Source organism: Capra hircus, chromosome 11, assembly GCF_001704415.2.
Source record: "Capra hircus breed San Clemente chromosome 11, ASM170441v1, whole genome shotgun sequence".
Classification (NCBI taxonomy): domain Eukaryota; kingdom Metazoa; phylum Chordata; class Mammalia; order Artiodactyla; family Bovidae; genus Capra; species Capra hircus.
The window spans coordinates 100,703,518-100,728,191 of record NC_030818.1 but is presented as its reverse complement, the minus strand read 5'-3'; the positions used below and the strand labels follow the sequence as shown (position 1 = coordinate 100,728,191).

General features: G+C 53.2%; 1 protein-coding gene across 1 annotated transcript in view; it reads right to left on the bottom strand.

Annotated features, from left to right (window-relative positions):
• Window positions 1-24,674, bottom strand: part of LAMC3 (laminin subunit gamma 3) — a 68,122-nt gene that overhangs the window by 35,985 nt on the left and 7,463 nt on the right. The window contains exons 2-8 of the mRNA XM_018055991.1: window positions 16,187-16,491; window positions 11,904-12,034; window positions 7,787-7,953; window positions 5,468-5,656; window positions 5,270-5,387; window positions 3,926-4,024; window positions 314-450 (exon numbers count right to left, since the gene is read on the bottom strand). Coding sequence (XP_017911480.1) covers window positions 314-450; window positions 3,926-4,024; window positions 5,270-5,387; window positions 5,468-5,656; window positions 7,787-7,953; window positions 11,904-12,034; window positions 16,187-16,491 — 1,146 coding nt within the window. The remainder of the gene's footprint in view (window positions 1-313; window positions 451-3,925; window positions 4,025-5,269; window positions 5,388-5,467; window positions 5,657-7,786; window positions 7,954-11,903; window positions 12,035-16,186; window positions 16,492-24,674) is intronic.

Below are 24,674 nucleotides of genomic sequence, written 5' to 3'. Positions count from 1 at the left end.
GGAGGAAATGAAAATCCCCCTGAGATTCCAGAGGCTGCCATATACCCATCCCCTCCCCTGCTTTTACTGGAGACTGAGGGAGCAGGCAAGGACTGGAAGGAAGCCAGGGCGCAGGAAGGTGCTGGGGGCGCAGGAAGGTGCTGGGGGTGCAGAAGGGCGCAGAGGACCATGGCCACTGTGCGGGCCTGTGGGAGGAGCCGGGGCTGGGGCCTGAGGCTGCCCCTCCATCACTGGATGTCCTCAAAGCAGGCCTGCCATCCCACCTGGGCTGGGAGCAGAGCCCTTGGAGGCGGCTGCGGGGATCACTTCTTACCCTGGCGGAAGTCAGAGAGGATGTGGTGCTCCCGGAACCCGGCAGCGGCGGCACACACCTTGGAGTGGCCGTAGCAGAAGCAGCTGCTGCAGCCGGCGGGGTTGTGGGGCTGCAGGTTAAACGCGCCCGGACGACATCTGCAAGGGAGGCAAGGGAGGCGGGACACGCCCCCGGGGGCCAGTGAACTGGCTGTGTTCAGGGAGCCCAGCTAGCCCAACTGCAGCCCGCAGTCACTGGGGAATTTTCTTTAATTTCAGATTTAGAGAAGGGTTGCAAACATGACAGACACAGTTCCCATGGCACCTTTACCCAGCTTTTCCTAATTGTAACGTCTGACCTCACCAGGATGCGCTATCAAAACCAAGAATTTAACACTGATTCATGCAGCCATGAAATTAAAAGACGCTTACTCCTTGGAAGAAAAGTTGTGACCAACCTAGACAGCCTATTCAAAAGCAGAGATATTACTTTGCCGACTAAGGTCCGTCTAGTCAAGGCTATGGTTTTTCCAGTGTTCATGTATGGATGTGAGAATTGGACTGTGAAGAAGGCTGAGTGCCGAAGAATTGATGCTTTTGAACTGTGGTGTTGGAGAAGACTCTTGAGAGTCCCTTGCACTGCAAGGAGATCCAACCAGTCCATTCTGAAGGAGATCAGCCCTGGGATTTCTTTGGAAGGAATGATGCTAAAGCTGAAACTCCAGTACTTTGGCCACCTCATGTGAAGAGCTGACTCAATGGAAAAGACTCTGCTGCTGGGAGGGATTGGGGGCAGGAGGAGAAGGGGATGACAGAGGATGAGATGGCTGGATGGCATCACTGATTCGATGGACATGAGTCTGAGTGAACTCCGGGAGTTGGTGATGGACAGGGAGGCCTGGCGTGCTGCGATTCATGGGGTTGCAAAGAGTCGGACACGACTGAGCGACTGAACTGAGCTGAATGATTTACTGAACCTTACACATTATTAGGATTTCTCCCGCTTTCCCCACAAATGTCTGTCTTCTGCTTCAGGATCTGATCCAGGGCATGGTGTTGTATTTCACTGTATCTTTAATCTCTATCTGTAATAGCTCGTAGGTCTTTCTTTGATACTTTTGATAGTACTGGTTAAGTACTTTGTAGCATGCCCTCCGTTTGGGTTTATTTGAGGTTTTTCATAATCAGACGGGGGCCAAGGGTTTTGGGGGAGAAAGCGCCCTTCTTGTCACATCTTACTGGGGTAACTGATACCCCTGTGATGTCCTGGTCATGTATGACATCACTGGGGATGTTAACCTTCACCGCTTGGTTAAGGCGCTGGCCACCAGGTTCCTCCACTGCAAAACTGCCATATTTTACTTGTCAAAAGCAAGTCACTAAATCCATCCCAGACTCAAGAGGAAGGGAATTAAGCTCCACCTCTGGGAGGGGGAAATAATCAAAGAATTGTGGGCCTATGGTGAAACCACTGGAGTAGGTAGTAAAATTTCTGGTTGGGGGGCACAGGGTACGAGGGATCTTAGTTCTCCAACTAGGGATCCAATCCACGCCCCGTATTGTGGAAACTCGAAGTCTTAACCACTGGATCTTCAGGGAAGTCCCAGTCATTGGTAAATTTTTTGAGGGAGATGTTTGAGGGCTATGCAACTATCCTGTTTCTCCTTCAAGTTCTGCCCACGAATTTCAGCATTTATCAGCAGCTCCGGCCTACAGTGACTGTTACTTTGATATTCTAACTGTGGTTCTGTATTCCCCTCCCTCCTCCATTTCTAAATCTTCTGTGGAATTCTTCTGCAAGGAGGATTTGTCCCCGTGTATTTATTTATTCAGGCATCTGTTTATGTCAGTGTGGACTTATGGATATTTATTTTATTCTTGGGTTATAATCCAATATTGTTATTATTTATTTTGTTCCAGCTTTGGGAACTCTTTCAGGTTGGCGTTCATGTCCTTTTGACACAGGGCCCCATCCTAGTTTGGGTCTTTTGGGGGTTTGTTTTTGTCTGGTTTTGTTTTTAAGCATTTCTCTGCTTTCTACAAAATGCTTCAGGCTCATCTTGTATTTCCTCAACCCCAGCCTCAGAATCAGCCATTTTCCCAATGAGCCCTGCAGATGCCTTTTACAAATGCAGATTCCTGGTTTGCACGATGTTGGGGGGGTTGCCCAGAAATTCCATTCAGACCAACCCAGGTGGAGGAATCTGATTCCTGAGAATCTGCCAGTTACCTCAATGCTGCTGCTCCAACAAACATGTCACCCAGTCCTCCCACTTCACAGATGGGTAAAGAGAGGCCGAGAGGCGAACCTCCTCAAGGTAGAGGCAGCAGAATAGAGTTAGTGGGATCTAGCCCCCCCAGCTTCACTCTGTCTCTTCAACTTAAGAGGTTTTGTGGGAGGAAGACCCAGGAGGGTGTCCACCTCCCACTCCAGGACCCACAAGCCACACGCAGACAAGGTGAGGAAGAGGCCTGGGGCTGCCCAAGATGAGAGTCAAGGCTGGGCGTCTTCCTGACCCAGCAGAGGAACAACATGATCTGGCAATAGCGGAGTCCACAATGTACTGCTGGGCCAGGTTCCCCCACATACTCCGTGGCCAGAGGATCAAAGAGGCACTGGCACGCCCCACGCTGGCTGCAAAGGCTTCAGAGGTCAGAGACAAAGCCAGGAAGAGGAGACAAAGTTGCCCAAGAACATAAACCCACATCTGTCTGCCAGCCCACTGCTGGGGCCAGGAGGCCCCGGAACGCCTGAGCACGAAGCTTAGGGAAAAGCCCTTCTGCCTCATTGAGCTTTAGGGGCTCCACTTATACCACGACAGGATGGCAAAGATGGCAAACAAGCTTGAGTCTCAGCTCAGTTCGTTGGATCTTCTTGGAGCAGGGCATGGAGAAGGATTCTAAGGTAACAGCAGAGCTTACAGTAAAGATGGCTGTGTTCCATTGGTGATGTCTGCCCTGGGCTGGAGATGGGAGGGTTGTGGTAGTGCTCCATTAGTGATGTCTGCCCTGGGCTGGAGATGGGAGGGTTGTGGTAGTGCTCCATTAGTGATGTCTGCCCTGGGCTGGAGATGGGAGGATTGTGATAGTGCTCCATTAGTAATGTCTGTGCTGGGTGGGAGATGGGAGGGTTGTGGTAGTGCTCCATTAGTGATGTCTGTGCTGGGTGGGAGATGGGAGGGTTGTGGTAGTGCTCCATTAGTGATGTCTGTGCTGGGTGGGAGATGGGAGGGTTGTGGTAGTGCTCCATTAGTGATGTCTGTGCTGGGTGGGAGATGGGAGGGTTATGGTAGTGCTCCATTAGTGATGTCTGCCCTGGGCCAGAGATGGGAGGATTGTGGTACCAGTAAGACGTGGTTGCTATCCCTGGATTAGATGATCTCCCCTATCCTTTCTAGCTCTTTCTTTTCAAGAAGATGTATTTTCACAGCTTATGAACTATCAGTGGTGGTGTGTCACAGTATAAGCAGTGTCATAAAGTCTTTGGATGACTTCCTGGGTGTCAGATTTGCTGTGCTCTAAGAAGAGAGCCAGGTGGTGGGGTTGCCCAAGTCTGGGAGGACCATGCCCTGTGCTCCTCCCACCACCACCGAGGTCCCTGCCAGCAGGCTCATTGTTGGATCGGTTCACCCACCTGTCACACAGGTTGCCTTCCACGTTCTCTTTGCAGGGGCAGCGCCCACTGCGGGGATCACAGGTGCCCAGGCTGCCCGCAGGATTGCAGGTACAGGGTCTGCCAAAGAGACAAGACAAGAGGAGGGTGTCCAATGAGAGAGCTCCAGAGTGGGAACAGCCCATCCTCATGGGAAGGACTCTCTCTATCCTTCCTGATGCATGAGAGGAACAGGAGGCAGGCTGACCCAAGAGCCTGCCCCCTGGTTTCTGCTGAGCAAAGGAAGTGACCTAGTCACTCACCTGAATAGCTAACCATCTGCGCCCTCCCACCCGCCTGTCCATCCGCCTGTCCACTCATCCACTCACGCCTCCATCTGTGCATCCTTCCATCCACTGATCCACACATTCACCCTTCTACCCATCACCCACCCATGCACCTGTTCGCTCATCCACCCATCTGTCTGCCCATCCATCTGACAAGACATGGTTCCTGTCCTCACAGAGCCTAGAGTCCAGTGAGGATGGACAGGCAAACAGGTGGGTGCTGGACTTTGATACAAGCTACAGGAGAGAGAACATACCCGAGTCCATGGCAGCACCAATGAGATGCCTGGGGTGGGGAGGAAGTGGGGGGATTGTACCTTGGTTGACAACTAAAGGACGAGTAGGACTTTGTTCAGACACAGGCCAGGGGGAGGTGGCAGTGGGTGTTGAGTGAGGGAGAGTGCTCTGGGGTCAGAGAAGTGGCATGTGCAAAGGTCCAGAGGCCGGAGAGACACTGGAGAAGCATCCCGGTCCCCACCCAATGGCAAGTGTGACGCTGGAACCACTAGGTATTCTGTGAGCGAGAGCCTCCCTTACCTTCCCCATGCCATTTCCACTGCCTTTCAAATATCCAAGAAGACTGCTGAAATTAACCAAAGCCAAATTCATTTAAAAGTGCTTCTGATTTATAGCAGCTTCGTTTTCTTGGTCGCTGTGTATTTTCTCAACCAGGTGAGAGCAGATGTGTAGATCCCCCTTCTGCGGTCCAGACCCCAGCAGCCCCGGCCTGTCTCTCTCCCCGTCGGTGCCTCTCCCCACCCCGAGCACTGCGGACTCAGCGTCTTCCTGAGTTGTGTCCCCCTTGTTAAGAATGGCTTCCCTTTGCCAAGATGCCCAAAGCAGAACCTCGGGGGTCAGCCTTCAACTCTGCTTCCTCTTCTGCTCCCTGGTACCACCTTCTACCCATCTATCCAAATGCCCACCGACTCTGCCTTCTGAGGGGCTCAGGAGCTCCCCGCTTGCTTCCCGCCACTCAGCCCAAGTCCACTGCCACGTGCCCTTTCGTACCATCTCTACCCACCGCCCCCGCCACCCTCACCTGCAGCCGCCCTCGCTGAGCGAGTGGAACCCAGGCAGGCAGCGGTCACACTTCCAGCCCGTCACCGTGGGCTTGCAGACGCAGGTGCCCAAGTCGTCGCACTGGAGGCGCAGGGAGCCTGGGGAGGAAGGGCACAGGGCAGCAGGGGCCCGCGGCGGTGGGTGAGGTTGTGGGGGCGGGGCAGGGTGGCTCACTCACCTGCTGGGTGGCAGTCGCAGGGCTGGCAGGGCGTCCGCGGGCTCCAGCGATAGAAGTTCTCCTGGCAGCGCTCGCAGTGTGGCCCAGCTGTGTGGGCACGGCAGCCCAGGCAGCGCCCACCGTGGCCCGAGCTGCGGAAGAGCTCCCGGTCAAAGGTGCACTGCTCAGAGTGGCCGCTGCAGTTGCAAGCTGTGGGCAGGAGGCAGGGGGAGGGTGTGAGTGTAAGGCTGAGGCCCGTGGTAGGAGGGGAGCAGGTGCCAATCAGCCTCCTTGGTGAGTGAGCAGGCAGCTGGAGGAAGGTCCAGGATCAAGGAGGAAGATCAAGGATGGAGTTCAGGCCTGGCTTGATCAACAATCTGGAGACCAGGTGGTTGATCTTCCAAAATAAGACACTCTCAAGAAGAAGAGAGGCACTGTTAATAAAACACAACCAACACAGGACCCTCCCAGGCAAGCCAGGCCTACAGTCACCTGGTCATGGGTCACAGACTTGTTACCTTCCAAAGCAGCAGCCTGGCTCCCCCTGTGGACCCTCCAAGCCATAATGGTGTGTGAATCTGATCCCCAGTGACCATGAGGTCACCCAGAGGCATGAAAAATACAAGTCACCTTTCATTCACTCAATAATACATTTTTTCAAGAAGCAGTATGTATCAAGGATCAGCTCCGTCTTGGCTCCCATGGTGAGCCCAGCGCGGGGCGGACCCGTGAACAGTAGGAGCCCAGTTCCTGCACACATGGTCCCACTGTTTGCTGGAGGACAGATGCAGCAAGCAGGTGAACATCCTGCAGGGGAGGGGCTGTGACGGGAGAAGCAGGGAGGCTCCAGCCTTCCTGGAGGAAGTCACAGCTAAAGGGACTGAAGGGTGAGCAGGAGGGAAGTGGGAGGGCAAAGGAGGAGGAAGGGAAGGAAAGTCCCAGGCGGAGGCGAGAGGCCCTTTGTGACACAGCCAGAGGAGGAGGCTTCGCCCAGGGTCGGGGTGGGAGGTGGCATGTCATGCAATGGGAGGGTGCAGTGTGACAGGAGGGAGAGGGGTGCAGGGGCAGCTATGAGGTCAAGAGGTCAGCCAGGGCTTGATCAAGGGAGGCTGGGCAGTCAGGGTCAGCGGACTTCACCTTGGAGCAAGAATGTGGGTGACTGCAATTGTATTTGCATTTGAAAGTGGTGCAGGCAGGGGATAGGGGTGAGGGGGTAGAGAGAGCAGGGAGGTGGGGTCTTAGACGCTCAGAGGAGGGGTGACTGGCTGGACCACGTGTTGGCTGTGCAGAAGGACACAGTTAGCCGGGTTGGAGGGGCATGAATGTGATCAAAATCGGGGCTCAGGGCTGCCTGGACTTGGTGGGTGAGAGGGGTCAGGTATACAGCCCAGCTTTTAGGCTGGGAGGACAGAGACATGACCTCAGGGGTGAGGACACAACCTTTGGTGTCCCCACCACAGAGTCAGCCCCAGACTGGGAATGGTGAGCCAGCCAGCTTCCTTGGCTCCAGGAGGACTTCCTGGCGGAGGCAGGCCAGTGAGGGCAGAAGGAACTCATTAGGGCCACGGTGGCCCTGGGAGGCTCCTGCAGACAGCATCCTGTTCCGTGGAACAGACCGTCCCCTCCCTCCCCCCTGGGTCTCTGTGTCAGCAGCCCAGGCCCAAGAGCACAGTGGGTCCAGAGGCTGAGCCGTCAGGAGCGCGTGCGTGGGAAGACGTGCCTCCCACCAGCATGGAACCAGGTGGGGTCTGGTGCCCAGCAACGGCCAGCTACACTTGCGAGGGCTTAGCAAGTCCGATGACTGTCGGGGGAAAGGGAGGCAGGCAGGGCTTGGGGACACAGCGAGGCTGGAAGGGGCATGCCAGGCGGGGAAGAGCCCCCAGTGGGGAAGGTAAAGCACCACCAGCCTCTGCAGTGTGCCTCTCTGAGGTTAGGCAGCCCTGGCCACATCACACGGGTCGGGCATCCCAGGGCTGCCTGGGGGCCTGCGGGAGAGGATGGGTGGGCAGGTCAGCACCTTCCCAGGGCCCGGGGTGGCCTGGCTTTGATTAGCAGCTGTGGTGGGAGCCATGAAAACAAAGGAACAAGTTGGGTGTCCTTTTCAGCCCTCCCGCCACGCACGCCTCAACTGGGGAGACTGGGTCTGGGGCTCTGTGTGTGGGGGCAAGGGCTGAGGACCAAACGCCGGGTCCAGCTCTCCCTCAGCTCCTCCTGGTCCCTACGTGGGGGTGACAGCCCCAAGCTGCTGCCAGCCCACCCAGAAGCAGGGCTGGGGGCTTGGTTTCCCAAGCCCGCAACCCCTGCCCCTGCCTCTGGCCCCCAAAGTCCCGGGACACTCACGTAGACACTCGTTGGCGGCCTCGGCCGTGCCCCGCGCCCACGGGCGGTCCTGGAAGAAGGGCAGGCAGCGCTCGCAGTCCGCGCCCGTGGTGCTGTGCTGGCACCAGCAGGCCAGCCGGCCCTCCTCGTCTGGGCCACACTCGCTGGCATGCCCGTTGCACTTGCACCTGGGGAAAGAACACGGGGGCAGGGTGTCTGCAAACTGGGGGAGGCACCAGCACAGGAAGGGTTAATCAGCAGGTAGCCCCGGCCTTCAGGGGAGCCCCTGACTCTACCGCTCAGCTGTGGAGCTTTGCATGCCAAGTCGCTTCAGTCGTGTCCGACTCTTTGCGACCCTGTGGACTGTAGCCCACCAGGCTCCTCTGTCCATGGGATTCTCCAGGCAAGAATACTGGAGTGGGGTGCCATGCCCTCCTCCAGGGGATCTTCCCCACCCAGGGATCGAATCCTCAGATCTTATGTCTCCTTGGCAGGTGGGTTTTTTACTGCTCGAGCTTTCTTCCACACCTACTCTGGGCTCAGGGCAACAGGAACAGAGCCGACCACAGCGGGCTGTTCTGAGCTCTGCACATGTATAAACCCATCATGACTTCACAAGCCCACTATGACCCTACATTCAGGGTGCTATACCCAGGGGAAGAAGTCATCTCGGTCTCCTGGGTAGGGAGAGGGTGGGCCAGCTCTCAGGGCAGTGGATGGAGGTGGGGGCAGCCAGGGAGGCCACCGCATGCCCGCTCCTTTGCGTCTAAAGGGACGGGAAGGAGACTGCCCCACACATAGGACAGCCCCCAACTCATCTCAAGGCTCCGGTGAGGCTGTGCCTTTGAGGGCAGTCCTGGGCCTGCCCCGCCCACCCTCCCCCAGGGTCACACAGGTGGAATCAGGCAGGAACAAATGTGCCCGGAGGATCACACAGCCTGCTCCGCTGAACCTGACCCTGTGAGACCGTCACCCCAACCCCAAGTGGCCAGACTGGGCCGCTCAGACAATGGCCATGGCTCCCGGCTCCCAGACTTCTCTGTCTCAGCCCCCAGCTGAGCAGTCAGCTCACGTCGTCTATCTGGAGTCTCACCACCACGGTGGAAGGGACTGTAACTATCCCCATTTCACAGGAGAGGAAACTGAGGCTCAGGTCATGGCGTGACGGATGCCATGCGGCAGAGCTAGAATCTGAAGCCCGTTCTCTCCTAGTCCACACCGACCCCCAGCTCCTGGACACTCCTCTGTGCCCACTTGGTGTCTCCCCATAAGCTGCGTTTCATGCTCCATCCTAAGTGGGTGCTGAAGACTCTCCAACCACTGCCAGTGGGGCACTGGCTCCTCTCCGGGAGCTCAGGGTAGGCAGGTAATGCCCAGCACTTCTGGCAGGTGAGGCGGGCACCAGGCAGTCTCAGGAGACAGCGGTCACCCATCTCAGGATAAGGGACTGCTCTCGGCCCCAATGGGATACTGCAAACACTGCCTCCTCCATGAAGCCCTCCAACCTCAAGGGAAGGAGTGAAGTTCCTGTGGGCCACTGAGGGACACAGGCTGCCGGGAGGGTGGTCCGGCTCTGGCAGCTGGGACCCAGATGTTCTCTGTCCCGAAGCCCCCTGACAGCAGGCGCTGCAGCTCACTGACATCCACCATCCTCCGAGGGGCCCTGCCCCTGGGTGGTTTGACTTGAGTCAAGTGTGGAGTCGGGGTCGGGGGGGAAGGGGCAGAGAGGTCCTCACAGACACTCCCCCATTTCCCCTTCACTCCCGAGCCTCTGCCTCTGAGGGGTGCAGACGCCCCAAGTGCGGACAGTGGACCCATGCTCCCTTCGCAGACACCCATCTCTCTGCACCCCCTCCAAGCAACTCTGATTTCTGGAAGCCCCTGCTCCCTACCCTCCTGAGCCACCACTCCCATGTCGAGCTGACTTCCCATCATAACTAGCTTTCAGACCCACACCTCTCCCATCCTCTCTGCCCAACCAGCTTCTTCTTTAAAATATTTATATTTATTTATTTGGCTACGCCTGGTGTTGGTTGCAGCGTGTGGGATTTTTGCTGCGGCATATGAACTCTTAGTTGAGGCATGTGGGATCCAGTTCCCTCACCAGGGATCAAACCTGAGCCCCCTGCATTGGGAGCACAGAGTCTTAGCCACTGGACCATCTGGGAAGTGCCACAACCAACTTCTCTCTCCTCTCGTCTCCCCGCTTATGCTGTCAGGGGCTGGGGTGTTTTAGAAATCCAATCCTCTTGTTACCTGGCCAAATCCTTCAGCAGCTTCCCACTGACTGCACAAACTTGGTCCACGGTCCAGACAAGCTTCTGGCCGTCTCTGTGTCCCCCGTTCCAGCCACAGGGTTGTCACCTCTTTCCTCAAGCCTGGGTCTCGCACACTAGTTCTTTCACTGGGATGCCTGCCCCTCACCTCCTCCAGCCTCATCGGGGCTCCCTGACCTCCTGTGGGGTCCCCATCTTCAGGGTGGTCCCCCTGACCAATGGCACACCTTGCCCTGGTCTCCCGTCCCTGTTACTCTGGGGCGTGGTTCAGTACAGTTCAATTGTGTCCAACTCTTTGCAATCCCATGGATGGTAGCACGCCAGGCCTCCCTGTCCATCACCAACTCCCGGAGTTTACTCAAAGTCTTGTCCATTGAGTCAGTGATGCCATCCAACCATCTCATCCTCTGTCATCCCCTTCTCTTCCCACCTTCAATCTTTCCCAGCATCAGGGTCTTTTCAAATGAGTTAGTTTTTCAGATCAGGTGGCCAAAGTATTGGAGTTTCAACATCAGTCCTTCCAGTGAATATTCAGGACTGATCTCCTTCAGGATGGATTGGTTGGATCTCCTTGCAGTCCAAGGGACTCTCAAGAGTCTTCTCCAACACCACAGTTCATGGGTACTGGGTTCTAATTAGTTTGTGGTTACTGGGGTCTAATCTGGTGACTGTCTGCCTGGGGCCAGAACACATCTATCTGTTTTCTCCATTCCAAGAAGCCCGATAAGCATTTAGATTAAAGATGTCACATGTGCCTGGAGGGCCCAGTACCGGGTGCCTACATGTAAGGCAGGCCTGAGATGTCGATGATCCTTGCTTCTTGGAGAGACGAGATGCTTAAGCAGACAAACGACAACACGCAGTGACTGAAGCTTGAGGAGTATGTGGGCCAGGACCAGGCGTCCCGACCGTAGGGCCTGGCGATCCCCAGGAGAAGCACGGAAGCACAGCGGCTCCTCCCACAGCGACCTTTCCAGGTCATGGGCCGAGGGGCTTTGGAGCAGCCTGAACCATTCCTCCTATGCAGAGATGCCTCAAAGCCTTGTTCAACAATGCGAATGTCCCTGGGAAACCCTACTGTACCCAAGTTTACAAGATTTGGGGAAGAATGAGGTTGATCGGCTCCATCGGTTATAAGCTCGTGAGTGCTGCTTAAAGAAGTGAAGCTGAAAGTCTGGGGTCCCGGGCCTGCTCGAGGCCACTGTAAACCAGTCTTGGAGCACATGTCCCATGGAACAGTGGGTGGGCGAAAAACGTAACAGGCTCTGTGTGCTAGACGGGAGCGTGGAACACTGCTGCACACGGGCACGTGTGGCATGAATGAATGAGCGCACCTGTCTGATGCCCAAAAAAAGGAAGGAAAGGGAGGGGGAGGGGCCGCCAGGCAGAAGGAACTGCAGGTGCAAAGGGCTGGTGTGTCCCACAGGTGGTGCAGGAACATGGCTCGTGTGGGAAGAGCAGTGGGAGGGCTGCGGGAGGCGGGACGCAGCCAGGTCACGAAGGTCTTGAGTGCTGGACCCAGGGGACCAGGCTCTGGCTTTTCCCCAAACCCCCCATCACTCAGAGCACCAGAAATGGCTTCTTTACCGTCCACGGTGGCTCAGACGGTAAAGAACCCGCCTGCCAACGCGGGAGATCCGGGTTGGATCCCTGGCTGGGGAAGATCCCCTGGAGAAGGGAATGGTTCCCCACTCCAGTATTCCTGCCTGGGGAAGTCCACGGTCAGAGGAGCCTGGCGGGCTACAGTCCATGGGGTCGCAAAGAGCTGGACGTGGCCGACCGACTCACACTTCCCCTTTCCGCCTTTTCCACCCTCCACGGTAGCCACCCTTGTCCCCACTGCTGCCCTGCCTGCCACCTACCTGCCGCCCACCGAGAAGTCTGACACGGCGTAGTAGTAGGACTGTAGCACTTTGGGGTCCTTGAAGATGTCATCCCCAAACGTGTTGAGCCGGTCCAGGGAGACGAGGATCTCCGTGCTGGTGACCCACTCCTGGGGGACAAGACGGAGGGAAAGGGGCACCATCAGCATTGTGTGCTTCCAGGCTGTGCTCCCACCCTGCTCTGCTGGGAGGTCCTGCCTGTGGCCTGGGGGTGGTGGTGGCGGCGGTGGTGGGGTCTCCTGACACTCAGGGACAGGCCCAGCCCAGACAAACCCTGAGAACACTGCAGAAATAAGAAGCCTGTGCTTTGGGGTCATGTCAACCTGGGTGCCCAGCCCCATCCTGACTCTGCAGCTTTGGGGAAGCAGCTCAGTGTCTCGGAACCTCCACATCCTTCCCATCTGTGAAGTGGGACAAGGGATAACGTCTGTCCCGGGAGGGTGATGGAGGAGGAAGAGCCAGTGTCAGTGGCAGGGCATGGAGTCCACCAAGTGGCCGAGGTGCTGGGTGAAGGGCTGGAGCAGCCCTTTTAAAACTGTGTCACGCAGGTCCCCGACTCCTCCCAGTAGAATTGCACTGCCACGCTAGAGGTTAGCCGAGGGAGGGCACGTCCCAGAGCCCTGGGTTTACAGGCTTCTCACGGGCTAAGGAGCTGCCTCCCACAGACAAGGCCCTTGTCCCAGGTGACACGTCTCACCAGAACACAGCCCCATGAGAACAGGGACTCGGGGTCCTGGCGGCATCCCCAGCCCCGGGCTCTGCCTGGCCCGGAGCAGACAACACGGTAAATACTTGCTGATGGCGGGAGGAGAGGCTTCCCCCTGGAAGAGCTGGCAGGGACTTGGGGGAGAGCCCACGTGAGGGCTGACATTTTCATCGGCCTGGTGTCACAATCAGAGGTGGCTCCAGCTGAATGTTAATCACCTTTTTAATTCAGCCCAGGAGCCCCTGGTTTAGCAATCAGGCCCATCAGGACAGGAAATGAACTCCTGGCAGAGTCTTGACTTCTCACCCCAGCATGACTCAGGCCAGCAGGCCTCCCCGGTCCCCCTCAGGCTCAGCAACCCTCAAGCCCATGACCTGGGGCCCAGGACCTCTGCCTGAGGATGCTTCAGCCAGGGAGGAGTTCTGGCACCAGAAAACTTCAGAAGGGACCTCAGCGCTCGGAGGAGTTTGTCAGCTCCCACAGGGGTGTCACTCTCTGAATCACTTCCCAAATGTCAGTGTGCATTCAGGGATCGGGTTAAAAAGCAGCTTCTGATCAGAGGTGGGGCCTGAGACTCTATTTCCACACGTGCCCAGGTGTCGCTGATGTTGCTCGCCAGTCCCTGGGGCAGCTGAGAAGCAAGGGGCAAGGCCCGGGTGGGAACCCAGCAGAGCACAGCTGAGGCACTAAGAGTCTTCTTTGTCTGGAGACAGTGTCCGCAGAGAACTCAAATCACTGCTGCCTAAGCTGGAAGGTGCAACAGCTGACACTTACTGTGTGGTTATGACTTGCTGCTGCTGCTGCTAAGTCACTTCAGTCGTGTCCGACTCTGTGCGACCCCATAGACGGCAGCCCACCAGGCTCCTCCGTCCCTGGGATTCTCCAGGCGAGAACACTGAAGTGGGTTGCCATTTCCTACTCCAGTGTATGAAAGTGAAAAGTGAAAGTGAAGTCGCTCAGTCGTGTCTGACTCTCAGTGACCCCACGGACTGCAGCCCACCAGGCTCCTCCATCCACAGGATTTTCCAGGCAAGAGTACAGGAGTGGGGTGCCAGTGCCTTCTCTAGTAGTTATGACTTAGGTCCTCACAATAACCCCATGGGGAGGGTTTATTCTCAGCCACGTTTTACAGACGAGTAGGCTGAAGCACCTGATGCAAAGCGTTGACTCATGGGAAAAGACCCCGAAGCTGGGAAAGATTGAAGGCAGGAGGAGAACTGAGCGGCAGAGGATGAGATGATTGGATGGCATCACCGACTCAATGGACGTGAGTTTGAGCAAACTCTGGGAGAGAGTGAGATAGGGATGGACAGGGAAGCCTGGTGTGCTGCAGTCCATGGGGTTGCAAAGAGTCAGACACGACTTAGCAACTGAACAACAACATGACCCGAAAGACTGAGGCTCAGAGAAGGTAAGTGCTGTGCTTCCGAGCTGCAGGGCTGGTGCACGAGGAGCTGGGGTTCGTGTTTGACCCCCAGGGTCCCAGCTTTAGCCACTAGGTAGCCTGCCTTCCTGCATCTAACCGCAACGCCCTCATCATATCAGTGGAGTCCAGAGGGCAATGACACGCCAAGGTCTCGGCCTGCAGGGGCCCTCCTCTGGGTTCCTGCATCTGCCCTGCAGCCTATGACCTGCTCATCAGTCTGTGAAGACAATGACCTTGGGAACAGCATCAGGCTCTCCCTGAGACACCGGGAAGGGAGCTGGGAGAGGGAAGGGGAATTTGTTTCCTTAGCCCAAATTTTACAGGTCACTCCCTCAAGGTCGCTTCTGGGCAAACTGGGGACCCTATGTACACATGCAATGGGCTTCTGCAACTTCTGCAATGGCCCAGTTAAAACTGCAAGTGGGCATTGATTTTGGACACACCCGGGGGCCAGAATGCAATGGTAAGTAGCAGGAGGCGGGAGCTTCGGCTCCAGGCAGCAGTGGTTCTGCCCCAGGCAGCACCCTGCAGAGGGTCAGCCTTCTACCCCAGGCCTGTGGCCCCCTGCATGGGGGATGGAGGGATCCAAGACACAGCAGTCACACGAACACATCCCTCGTTGTTGTTCGGTCGCTCAGTTGTGTCTGACTCCTTGCGGCCCCTGGACTGCAGCACAGCAGAGTTTCCTGTCCTTCACTGTCTCCAGGAATTTGCCCTAACTGATGCTCATTGAGTTGGTGAAACCATCGAACCGTCTCCTCCTCTATTACCCCCTTCTTCTCTTGCCTTCAATCTTTCCCAGCATCAGGGTCTTCCCCAATGAGTTGGCTCTTCACATCAGGTGGCCAAAGTATTGGAGCTTCAGCTTCAGCATCAGTCCTTCCAGTGAATATTCAGGACTGATTTCCTTTAGGACGGATTGGTTGGATCTCCTTGCAGTCCAAGGGACCCTCAAGAATCTTCTCCAACACCACAATTGATTACATCCTTGGGTACCCCCACCCCACATGCTCCCCATCCTTAGAGGAAGCACCACCCTGGGGGCGCTGAGAGGGGAAAGAAGGGGAGCGTGGCCTTGCCTTTCTTTGTCTCTGACCTTGGTTTCTTTCTCTGACCTTGGTTTCTGCCTGGGGGGCTGCAAGGGGCTCATTTCTGCAAAGGCTGTTTCTCATCAGGGATAACATCCTGGACATATGGGACAACAAGGCAGGGGACCCCTCGGGCCAGCCGTAGGTCTTTTGGCACACTGCCAAGATGGCGCAGATGCAAGTGGATTGATTGTCCCATGAATGGACTCAGATGGGCAAGATACGGGGACCTGGTGCACACCCACGGCCACAGCGTTCTGCCATGGAGATGAGATCAACGAGCTTCTACGATCTCACCTTCAAAGGGTGAATAAGCATCTCTTAAAGGCCACTCACTCTGCTGGCGACCTTCTTGTTGACTACCCAAGGTGGCAGCAGCCAGCCCCATGGGGCTAGTAATTAAAATTCATTAAACTAAACTAAAGTTGAAAATTTAGTCCCTCAGTCGTGCTAGTCACACCTCACGTGTTCTTACAGACACACGTGGTTCGTGGCAACCCCCACCGCACCACGCAGCTTGGGGTCATTTCCTTCTGTCACTGCAGGAAGTCCTGTCGGACAGCTCCGCCTGGCAGCACGGAAACCACGACTCCACGAGTTCAAACGCGGGTGCTTTTCACGTTTCCCTTTCGTCCTCATCACAGCCCTTGGCGACACACAGGGCAGGCAAGGCCATCCATCCCAGAGCAGGGAGCTCTGGCAGGGGCTCCAGCTAGGAGTCAGGGCACTCAGGACCCTTCCACCCACCTGCACGGGCCCCTGGAAGGTCCCTTCCCCGGCTCTGAGCCTCCATTTCCCCAGGGGAAAGGGGTTAGCTGAGTTGGTGGCTGTCACAGGGCACCCTCTTCCAACTCTTTCATTATCAGCCATTCACAAAAGATTCAGGCACAACAAAAGCTTCTGTTGTTTAGAATCTAAAAACCAGGGGATCTCGAAGAGCCCCCTGCTTCCTCCTGCCCTTTCAGTCTTCCCTCTGGTCCCCTGGACCTGAGTGTCCGGGTCAGCCTCTCCCCTCCATCCCCCAGTCCCACTCCCCTCTAACCTGCAACACAGGGCTCTCTTCAAAGTTGTAGGCACTGGGCCTGCCCTCCAGGGTGGAGAAGGCCACATTGCCCCCGCTCAGTGGGGAGATGTCGCTGAACTCGGAGGTGCAGAAGGCCACACGCTCGTCCTCGCCCGGCCGCAGGAACAGGCCCTCGGGCCGGCCGTAGGTCTTTTGGCACGAGGCGCTGTAGTACTGGTAGGGCTCCCAGGGGCCCCCCGCCCGGCTGCGCTTGTAGATGGCAAAGCTCTCGGGTCGACTCGTGTGGAACTTCAGCCGCACATAGGTGATCTCATAAGCTTTCCCTGCAGTGGGAAGATGTGGACCCATTTTACAGAAGGGAAGGGAGAGTCAGAATCCTGGTCCAGGGAGAACAGAACGGCTGGGCTGCATGAACTATCTTGGATGGATCGTTAGAGGCTGTCTGGAGCACCGAGCAGGGCATGCCAGGATCAGTTAGTGATGCCTGTCAGGGACACCGGAGAGGACAATGCTGGCATGATTCCCAGGCATTTGCCATCCCCTAATTAGGCCAATTGCCCCCCTGCACAGCAATCAGCAATGTAACACCTCCGACTCAGCCATCTCTTTCTGCTTCAAATTGCCCCAGCAATGGGATAGTGCCACAACCTGAAGTCTGCTCTGCCATTAGAAAGTTATTTCTTTTACTACACCCCAACAAAGCCAGACCTCCCACCTGTGCCTTTTTACCTCCTTCCCTCCCAGTGATTTCAGACCCCTGGAGTCTGGAGACATGCCTGTTTCAAGCCCCCCCCCCCCCCCGAATCCTAATGCAATTCCCCCGGGACTTCACTCTTCCCCTGCCTCCATCAAACTCCTCCTCAATCCAAATTTCTCAAGAGAAGTCTCCAGCTCTTGGGTCCATGGCCTTATCTCCCAATTTAACAGTTGTGCGTTGTGCCTGACTGTTTGCGATGCTCTGGACAGTAGCCCGCCAGGCTCCTCTGTCTATGGGATTCTCCAGGCAAGAATATTGGAGTGGGTAGTCATTCCCTTCTCCAAGGGATCTTCCCGACCCAGGGATTGAACCTGCATCCCAGGCGGTGCTAGTGGTAAAGAACCCACCTGCCACTGCAGGAGACTTAAGAGACATGGATTCAGGCCCTGAGACTCTACAGTCCGTAGAGTCACACAGAGTCAGGCGTGCCTGAGCAGCAGAGAACTTGTCAAGGCCCCCTTCCTGCATCCACCTTCTTCCCCTGGCCTTTCTGCCCGGTCCCAGATGCCCCAGGAGGCCTGCCCTGCTGCCGCCGCCTCCATCACTGCCCACAGTCTTCCCTACCCACTGAGGACAAGTCACTTCAGTCTTCTGTTTAAAACACTGTGGCCCCATGCGAGAGCTAAATCTATAAAACTCTTAGAAGAAAATATAAGAGAAAATCTTCGTGACCTGGGTGAGGTAACGCCTTCTTAGATGGGACACCAAAGGAACAAGTGAAGAAGAAAAAACAGACGGACTGAACTTCACCAGAAACTCCTGTGCTTCTTGACACCACTGAGAAAATGGAAAGCCAACCACAGAATAGGAGAAACTATTTGCAAAGCATGTATCTGTTAAGGGGCTTATCTAGAATGTATAAAGAATTCTTACAGCTCAAAAATAAAAAGATCATTGGGGACTTCCCTGGGGGTCCAGTGATTAGGACTTGGTGCTTTCACTGCAGGGGGCACGGGTTCTATCCTTGGTCAGGGAACTAAGATCCTGCAAGCCACGTGGCTCCACACCCCCCCCCAAAAAAAAGGACAGATAGCCCAACTGAAAAAATGGACATTTCTCCAAGGAAGATATATAAATGGCCAAAGTGCACAGGAGAAGATGTTCAACATGACTACCCAGAACAAAACTACAAGATACCACTCCATTCTCCTAAGATGGATATAATAAAAAGACAAAAAGGAGTGTTAGCAAGGACGTGGAAACACTGGAAGCCTTGTACACAGCTGGTAAGAGTGCAAAATGGTGCAGCTGCTTTGGAAAAGAGTCTGGGGGTCTCTTAAAAGGTTAAAATAAAGTTACCACGCGGCTCCTCAATCTCACTCCCAGGCGTGTGCCCAAGCAAAATGAAAACATATGTCCTCACAAAAACCTCCACACGAATGTTCACAGCAGGATTACTCATAAAATCCAAAGACCGGAAACAACTCAGACGTTTGTCGACAGATAAATGAAAAAATAAAACGTGGTATATCACACAAAGGAATATTATTTGGCAAGAGAAAGGAGTAAAGAGCTGACACAGGCTACAAGGGAGATGAGCCTTGAAAACAATATGATAAATAAAGGAAGCCGGGCTTCCCTGGTGGCTCAGTGGTAAAGAATCCACCTGCCAGTGCAGAGGACATGGGTTCCAGCCCTGGTCCAGGAAGATCCGCATGCAGCTCAGCCCGAGTACACAGCTAGAAGCCCACTCCAGCCTGTGCGCTGTAAGAACAGAAGCCACGGCAGTGAGAAGCCGGACACCGCGGCTAGAGGGCAGCCCCTCTCCGTAACGAGAGGAAAAGCCCGAGCAGCAAGAACACCCAGCACAGTTGAAAATACAAAGACGTTAATTTCACGGAGCACATATAGTATGATTTCACCTGTATTAAATGTCCCAAATAGGCACGGTCAGAAAAATGGAAAGTAGATTAGTCGTTTTCAGGGTTTAGAGGGCGGGAGAATACTTGGGGGGAGATGATTGCTAATGGGTACAGGGTTTCTTTGGAGGTGATGACAGTGTTCAAAAATGGACTGTGGTGATGAGTATACAACTCTATGAGTAATACTACAAAGCACTGAATTGTATGCTTGAGTTGGGTGCACTGGATGGTAAATTATGTTTCCATAAATTTGTCTTATATATTTTTAAAAATTGGTCCTCACATCCATTAGGATATCTATTATTTTATTCTATCTTTAAAATTCATTTGGTTGCCCCAGCTCTTAGTTGCAGTACGTGAGATCTTTAGTTGCAGCATGCGGGATAGAGTTCCCTGACCGTGAATTGAACCCTGGCCCCCCGTATCGGGAGCATGGAGTCCCAATCAGTGGACCACCAGAGAAGGGCCTAGGATGGCTATTATTTTTTTTTTTTAAAGAAGCAGATAACAATACCAAGCGTTGGCGAGGATGTGGAGAAGTTGGAAGCCTTGTGCACTGTTAGTAGGAGTGTAAAATGATGCACTTGCTATGAAAAACAGCTTGGCGGTTCCTCAAGAAATTAAAAATAAAATTACCATATGATCCAGCAATTCCACGACTGAGTATATACTCCCCAGAATCATGCAAGGTCTTGAGGAAATATTTGGACACACACATCCTCACAGTAGCATTATTCACGATAGCCAGGAGGTAGAAGCAACCCAGGTGTGCATGGATGGATGATGAAGAAACAAAACATGGCTCATCCCACAATGAAATATTATTCAAACTTTCAAAGCAGGGAAATTCTAACACATGCTACAACCTGGACGAGCACCAAGGATGTTACGTGAAGCAAATTAAGCCAGTCATCAAAGGACAAGTACTAGGTGATTCCACTTACATGAGGTTCCTAGAGTAGTTGAATTCAGTGTATATACTGCTGAAGGGAGCCCTAGAGTAGCTGAATTTATAGAAACAGAAAGCAGAACGGTGAGTGAAGGGGGCAAGAGTGTTTAATGGGGACAGTTTCAGTTCAGTTCAGTTCAGTCGCTCAGTCGTATCCAACTCTTTGCGACCGCATGGACCACAGCACGCCAGGCCTCCCTGTCCATCACTTACTTGCAGAGTCTACACAAACCCATGTTCATTGAGTCGGTGATGTCATCCAGCCATCTCATCCTCGGTCATCACCTTCTCCTCCTGCCCTCAATCTTTCCCAGCATAAGGGTCTTTTCCAATGAGTCAGCTCTTCGCATCAGGTGGCCAAAGTATTGGAGTTTCAGCTTCAGCATCAGTCCTTCCAATGAACACCTAGGACTGATCTTCTTTAGGATTGACTGGTTGGATCTCCTTGCAGTCCAAGGGACTCTCAAGAGTCTTCTCCAACACCACAGTTCAAAAGCATCAATTCTTCTATGTTCAGCTTTCTTCACAGTCCAACTCTCACATCCATACATGACTACCAGAAAAAGCTTTGACTAGATGGACCTTTGTTGACAAAGTAATGTCTGTGCTCTTTAATATGCTGTCTAGGCTGGTCATAACTTTCCTTCCAAGGAATGAGTGTCTTTTAATTTCATGGCTGCAATCACCATCTGCAGTGATTTGGGAGCCCTGAAAAATAAAGTCAGCCACTGTTTCCATTGTTTCCCCATCTATTTGCCATGAAGTGATGGGACCAGATGCCGTGATCTTAGTTTTCTGAATGTTGAGCTTTAAGCTCAACTTTTTCACTCTTCTCTTTCACTTTCATCAAGAGGCTCTTTACTTCTTCACTGTCTGCCATAAGGGTGGTGTCATCTGCATATCTGGGTTATTAATATTTATTCCAGCAATCTTGATTCCAGCTTGTTGTGAATCCTCCAGCCCAGAGTTTCTCATGATGTACTCTGCATAGAAGTTAAATAAGCAGGGTGACAATATACAGCTTGATGTACTCCTTTCCCTATTTGGACCCAGTCTGTTGTTCCATGTCCAGTTCTAGCTGTTGCTTCCTGACCTGCATATAGCTTTCTCAAGAGGCAGGTCAGGTGGTCTGGTATGCCCATCTCTTTCAGAATTTTCCACAGTTTATTGTGATCCACACAGTCAAAGGCTTTGGCATAGTCAGTAAAGCAGAAATAGATGTTTTTCTGGAATTCTCTTGCTTTTTCGATGATCCAGCAGATGTTGGCAATTTGATCTCTGGTTCCTCTGCCTTTTCTAAAACCAGCTTGAACATCTGGAAGCTCACAGTTCACATATTGCTGAAGCCTAGTTTAGAGAATTTTGACACATGGACATTACCAGATGGTCAACACCGAAATCAGATTGATTTTGTAGCCAAAGATGGAGAAGCTCTATACAGTCAGCAAAAACAAGACCGGGAGCTGGCTGTGGCTCAAATCATGAACTCCTTATTGCCAAATTCAGACTAAGTTGAAGAAAGTGGGGAAAACCACTAGACCATTCAGGTATGACCTAAATAAAATCCTTTATGATTACACAGTAGAAATGAGAAATAGATTTAAGGCACTAGATCTGATAGACAGAGTGCCTGATGAACTATGGACAGAGGTTCATGATATTGTACAGGAGACAGGAATCAAGACCATCAAGAAAAGGAAATGCATAAAAGCAAAATGGCTGTCTGGGGAGGCCTTACAAATAACGGTGAAAAGAAGAGAAGCAAAAAGCAAAGGAGCAAAGGAAAGATATACCCACTTGAATGTAGAGTTCCAAAGAATAGCAAGGAGAGATAAGAAAGCCTTCCTTAGCCATCAGTGCAAAGAAATAGAGGAAAACAATAGAATGGGAAAGACTCGAGATCTCTTCAAGAAAATTAGAGATACTAAGGGAACGTTTCATGCAAAGATGGGCTCAACAAAGGACAGAAATGGTATGGACCTAACAGAAGCAGAAGATATTAAGAAGAGGTGGCAAGACTATACAGAAGAACTGTACAAAAAAGATCTTAACGACCCAGATGATCACGATGGTGTAATCACACACTTAGAGCCAGACATCCTGGAATGTGAAGTCAAGTGGGCCTTAGGAAGCATCAATACGAACAAAGCTAGTGGAAGTGATAGAATTCCAGTTGAGCTATTTCAAATCCTAAAAGATGATGTTGTGAAAGTGCTGCACTCAGTACATCAGCAAATTTGGAAAACTCAGCAGTGGCCACAGGACTGGAAAAGGGCAGTTTTCATTCCAATCTGAATGTTTCAGTTTAGGAAGATGAAAAAATTTGGTGGGTGGATGGTGGTGATACAACTATGCGAAAGTACTTAATACCAGTGGACTCGGCACTTAAAAAAGGTTATGCTAATACATTTTATGCTATGTGCATTTTACCACAATAAAAGAAAAACTGGGGCGAGAGTATACATATTGGTCCCTGGGGAATGCAGTGTGGCGACACAGAGCCATAAACATGTTCTCGGGCTTTGGTTAAAAAAAAGAAAAAGGAAATCCCACTTCTGGGAAGTCAGACAAGGCACTGAGCCTGAGTTGACGAGTCAGTTCATCAAGGAAGTGCTTTTATAACAGGGGAAAACTGGAGCCATCAGGGCTCAATAAATTGTAGGGCATAAACTCACAGGCTAGTTGAATCTACCGGAACAGTTGACAATGAGTTTATATTACGTGGGGAAGTCAAAATGCTGAATGAAAAAAGGAGACGAACGATTCTACATTGGGAATCATCAGCTGATATTTAAAAATCCCCAAAGAAGAGGCAGAAAAGAAAGACATCGAACGTGTCAGCATGACTGTCCTCAGGGCAGAGGACTCGGGGCTCTTCTTTCCTCTTCAATTGTTCTGCATTCTCCCAGTTCCTTTTTCTCAAGAAGCTTGTTCTAATTTAAAAACTGGAGAAAACACAAATTTTTTAAAAAAAAATTTAAAAAGCAACCGCCTTGCCATGTTCTGTTTTAAGATGTTTTTCAAAGTTACAGCACAGCTTGGCACTGTCACTCCGAGTCCCTTAAAAGAAAGCATGTGTCCCACACAGAGCCAGTGTCTGGGGCGGCGGCTTCTGTTCTGAGCAGGCGTCAGGCCTTGGAACCAGGTGGGGACCTGCCCCAGACGTGCGTTCACGAAAGGATGCTCGTGGAGGTTGCCCTGGGTCCACCGACCCAGACTCCTCTGTAAACATCCAGCCAGACACCTCACAGGAGGGGAGCTTGGAGCCACTTAAAAGGTAGCTGGCAGCTAGAAGCATGATCGGAAAAAGGCAGCCACTGAGATTTCATGCAAACGAGGAACTTCACACGTGAGGAAACATCACGGCTTTTCCCTTTCCTTGCCAGGCCAGGAGGGGAGAGAAGATGCAGGAACATCACAGAGGCACGGCAGCAACTTTCTGTTACAAGAATTAATTAGAAGGGAGAAGAAAGCAGCGTAATCCCTGCTCTGTGATGAAAAGGTTCCTGCCAAAGGCAGCCGAAAGGCTGGGAAAGGAACTGAGGTCTTCTAAGCAGCGACAAGAATGAAAACTGCAGCTTTGACCTTTGCAAGCTGTGGGGCCGATAGGGCTTCAGGGTGATTGAGACAGGTGTGCTCCCATTAAGAAAGCTGGGAACACACTGATGTCATCCCCAACTGTTAACAAGGGGGCGACACTGCTCAGGACCACATGGCTCCCACCTCCCAGCCACCCAACATGCTGTTCCCTCTGCCTAAAATGCTGTTCCCTCTGCTCCTCACCTGGCTGACTACCATGCATCCCTGCTCATCCTACTGGCTTAGCAGACTGATCACATGCCCCAGCCCGAGTCCTGCGTGGAACTGCCTTCTTCCAACCTTCCTGATGGCTATTCATCCATGGGCTGTGGGTCTGGGTGTCTCACTAGTGCTCCCCAGCTTCCCCGAGTCTCTTTGCCCTGTTCTGTAAAGACCTGCATGTCCCTCCCACTAGACTGTGACCTCCTGGGGACGGGGACGGGGCAGTGCACCTCAGAGCTGAGCATCGTGCCTGGCACACAGTGCGTACGTGCTCAGTCACTCAGTCATCCTACTCTTTGCAACCCCATGGACTTCAGTCTGCCAGGCTCCTCTGTCCATGGAATCTTCCAGGCAAGAATACTGGAATTGGCTTGCCATTTCCTCCTCCAGGGGATCTTCCCAACACACAGTATGTGCTCAGATGCTCAGTCGTGTCCGACTCTTTGTGACCCCATGGACTATAGCCCATGCCAGGCTCCTCTGTCTATGGGATTCTTCTGGCAAAAATACTGGAGTGAGTTGGCATTTCTTCCTCCAGGGGATCTTCTCGTTCCAGGGATCAAACCTGTGTCTCTTATGTCTTCTGCACTGGCAGGGGGATTCTTCACCACAAGTGCCACCTAGGAAGCCCACCACACAGCAGGTGCTCCATAAATGCTTGCCAGATGAAGCATGATTTTCATTAACACCTTTTGCTGCTGCTGCTGCTAAGTCGCTTCAATCGTGTCCGACTCTGTGCGACCCCATAGACAGCAGCCCACCAGGCTCCCCCATTCCTGGGATTCTCCAGGCAAGAACACTGGAGTGGGTTGCCATTTCCTTCTCCAATGCATGAAAGTGAAAAGTGAAAATGAATTTGCTCAGTCGTGTCCGACTCTTCGGGATCCCATGGACTGCAGCCTACCAGGCTCCTCCACCCATGGGATTTTCCAGGCAAGAGTACTGGAGTGGGATGCCATTGCCTTTTCCATTAACACCTTCTAGGAGGGTATAATCCAGCGAGCAAGTGGAGACAGGCAACCCCGACAACATGGTTGAGGCTATCACAGAGTCTGCTTTTCATGACCTCTGAATAAGTCTGTTTAACAACAACCGGCATTTACTGAGCACCTACTATGTGCCAGGCACCTTGTATTT